Here is a 1,225-nt window from a genome sequence, read left to right as displayed (position 1 = left end):
GGGTGCGCGGGGAGGCTCTGGTGCTGGCGTTGGAAGGTGCTGGGAGGCACTGGGTTGCACTGTGGTGTAGGGGTAGTTGGAGAGTGCTGGGATGCACAGAGAGGCACTGGGAAGCACTGGGGAGCGGCGTTGGAGGGTGCTGAGGTACACTGGGAGGCATTGAGATCCCGTGGGATGCACTGGGAAGCATTGGAGAGCTGGGAGCAGCTGGCGTTGTAGGGCACTGGGTTGCACTGGAACGCAATGAGACGCATTGGGAGGTCATGGAGTGCCACAGCAGCTGGCATCGAAGGATGCCGGGGTGCACTGTGATGTACTGAGATCCCCTGGGACGCTCTGGGAGGCGCTGGAATGCACCGGAGAGTGGGAGCAGTTGGTGGTGTGAATTGCTGAGATGTACTGGAATGCACTGAGATGCTCTGGAAGTCACCGGGAGATACTGTATCCCCTGCACCCCCTGTATCCCTTGCCCACCCTGAAACTCCTGAATCCTCCGGCCGGGCTGCACTGCACCGTTGCATCCCTTGTACCCCCTGCCCACCCTGCAGTCCCTGTACCCTCCCTCTGCAACCTGAGGTCTTTTTTTGGTGTCCTGACACATAACTGTACCCCTGACATATGGCACTCTTAACATGTGTCATGCTGTGCACCCTGTGCAGATGTGTCTGTGCACCCCAACGTGTGTTGTGGGGCACATCTGGCAGTGCACCCCAACATCCAGCCATGCTCACCAACACTCTGCTGTGCACCCTGACACATGGTTGAGCCCCAAAGCACATGGCCCCCCAGCACGTGTCAGACATGCTTTGCACGCCAGTCCCTGTCCTGGGGCACACCTGGCTGCGCACACCCTGCCACCCACCCTGTCACAACAGGGCACGACACGTGGCTGTGCACCTCAATGTGTGTTCTGGGACACATCTTACTGTACAATGGGTACACACAGTTGCAGACACAGCCAGGTGCTCACATTCACACTCACATTCACACACACACACACACACACACACACACACACACACACACACACCCTCTCACACTCACTCCTCCCTGCCCCCCAGGCAGCTCCTGGACAGGGACACCTTCTCCAAGTCGGACCCAAGTGAGTGAGGCAGGGGGGATGGGGTGTGTTTTGGCTTTTAGGTGTTTTGGGGAGTTTCTGGGGGGCTTGGGGTTTCTGGAAGGTGTTGTGCACTCGGGATTTTTATATCTCTGGGGGGTTTGG

The 1,225-nt window shown here is 58.3% G+C and overlaps 1 protein-coding gene across 6 annotated transcripts in view; it reads left to right on the top strand.

The window, feature by feature from the left end:
* Nucleotides 1-611: 611 nt before the first annotated feature.
* CPNE5 (copine 5) overlaps nucleotides 612-1,225 on the top strand; it is a 13,071-nt gene continuing 12,457 nt past the window's right edge. For all 6 annotated transcript variants that reach the window (XR_004082355.1, XM_031061764.1, XM_031061763.1 and 3 more), the window contains exon 1: nucleotides 612-1,102. Coding sequence is in view for 5 of the 6 variants with exons in the window: in XM_031061764.1 (XP_030917624.1) it covers nucleotides 778-1,102 (325 nt within the window). In the remaining variant the exon portion in view is untranslated. The remainder of the gene's footprint in view (nucleotides 1,103-1,225) is intronic.

The sequence above is a fragment of the Geospiza fortis genome, unplaced genomic scaffold, assembly GCF_000277835.1.
Source record: "Geospiza fortis unplaced genomic scaffold, GeoFor_1.0 scaffold26, whole genome shotgun sequence".
NCBI classification, from domain to species: Eukaryota; Metazoa; Chordata; class Aves; order Passeriformes; family Thraupidae; genus Geospiza; species Geospiza fortis.
The sequence above is the reverse complement of the archived record's forward strand: the minus strand, read 5'-3'. Positions and strand labels throughout refer to the sequence as shown.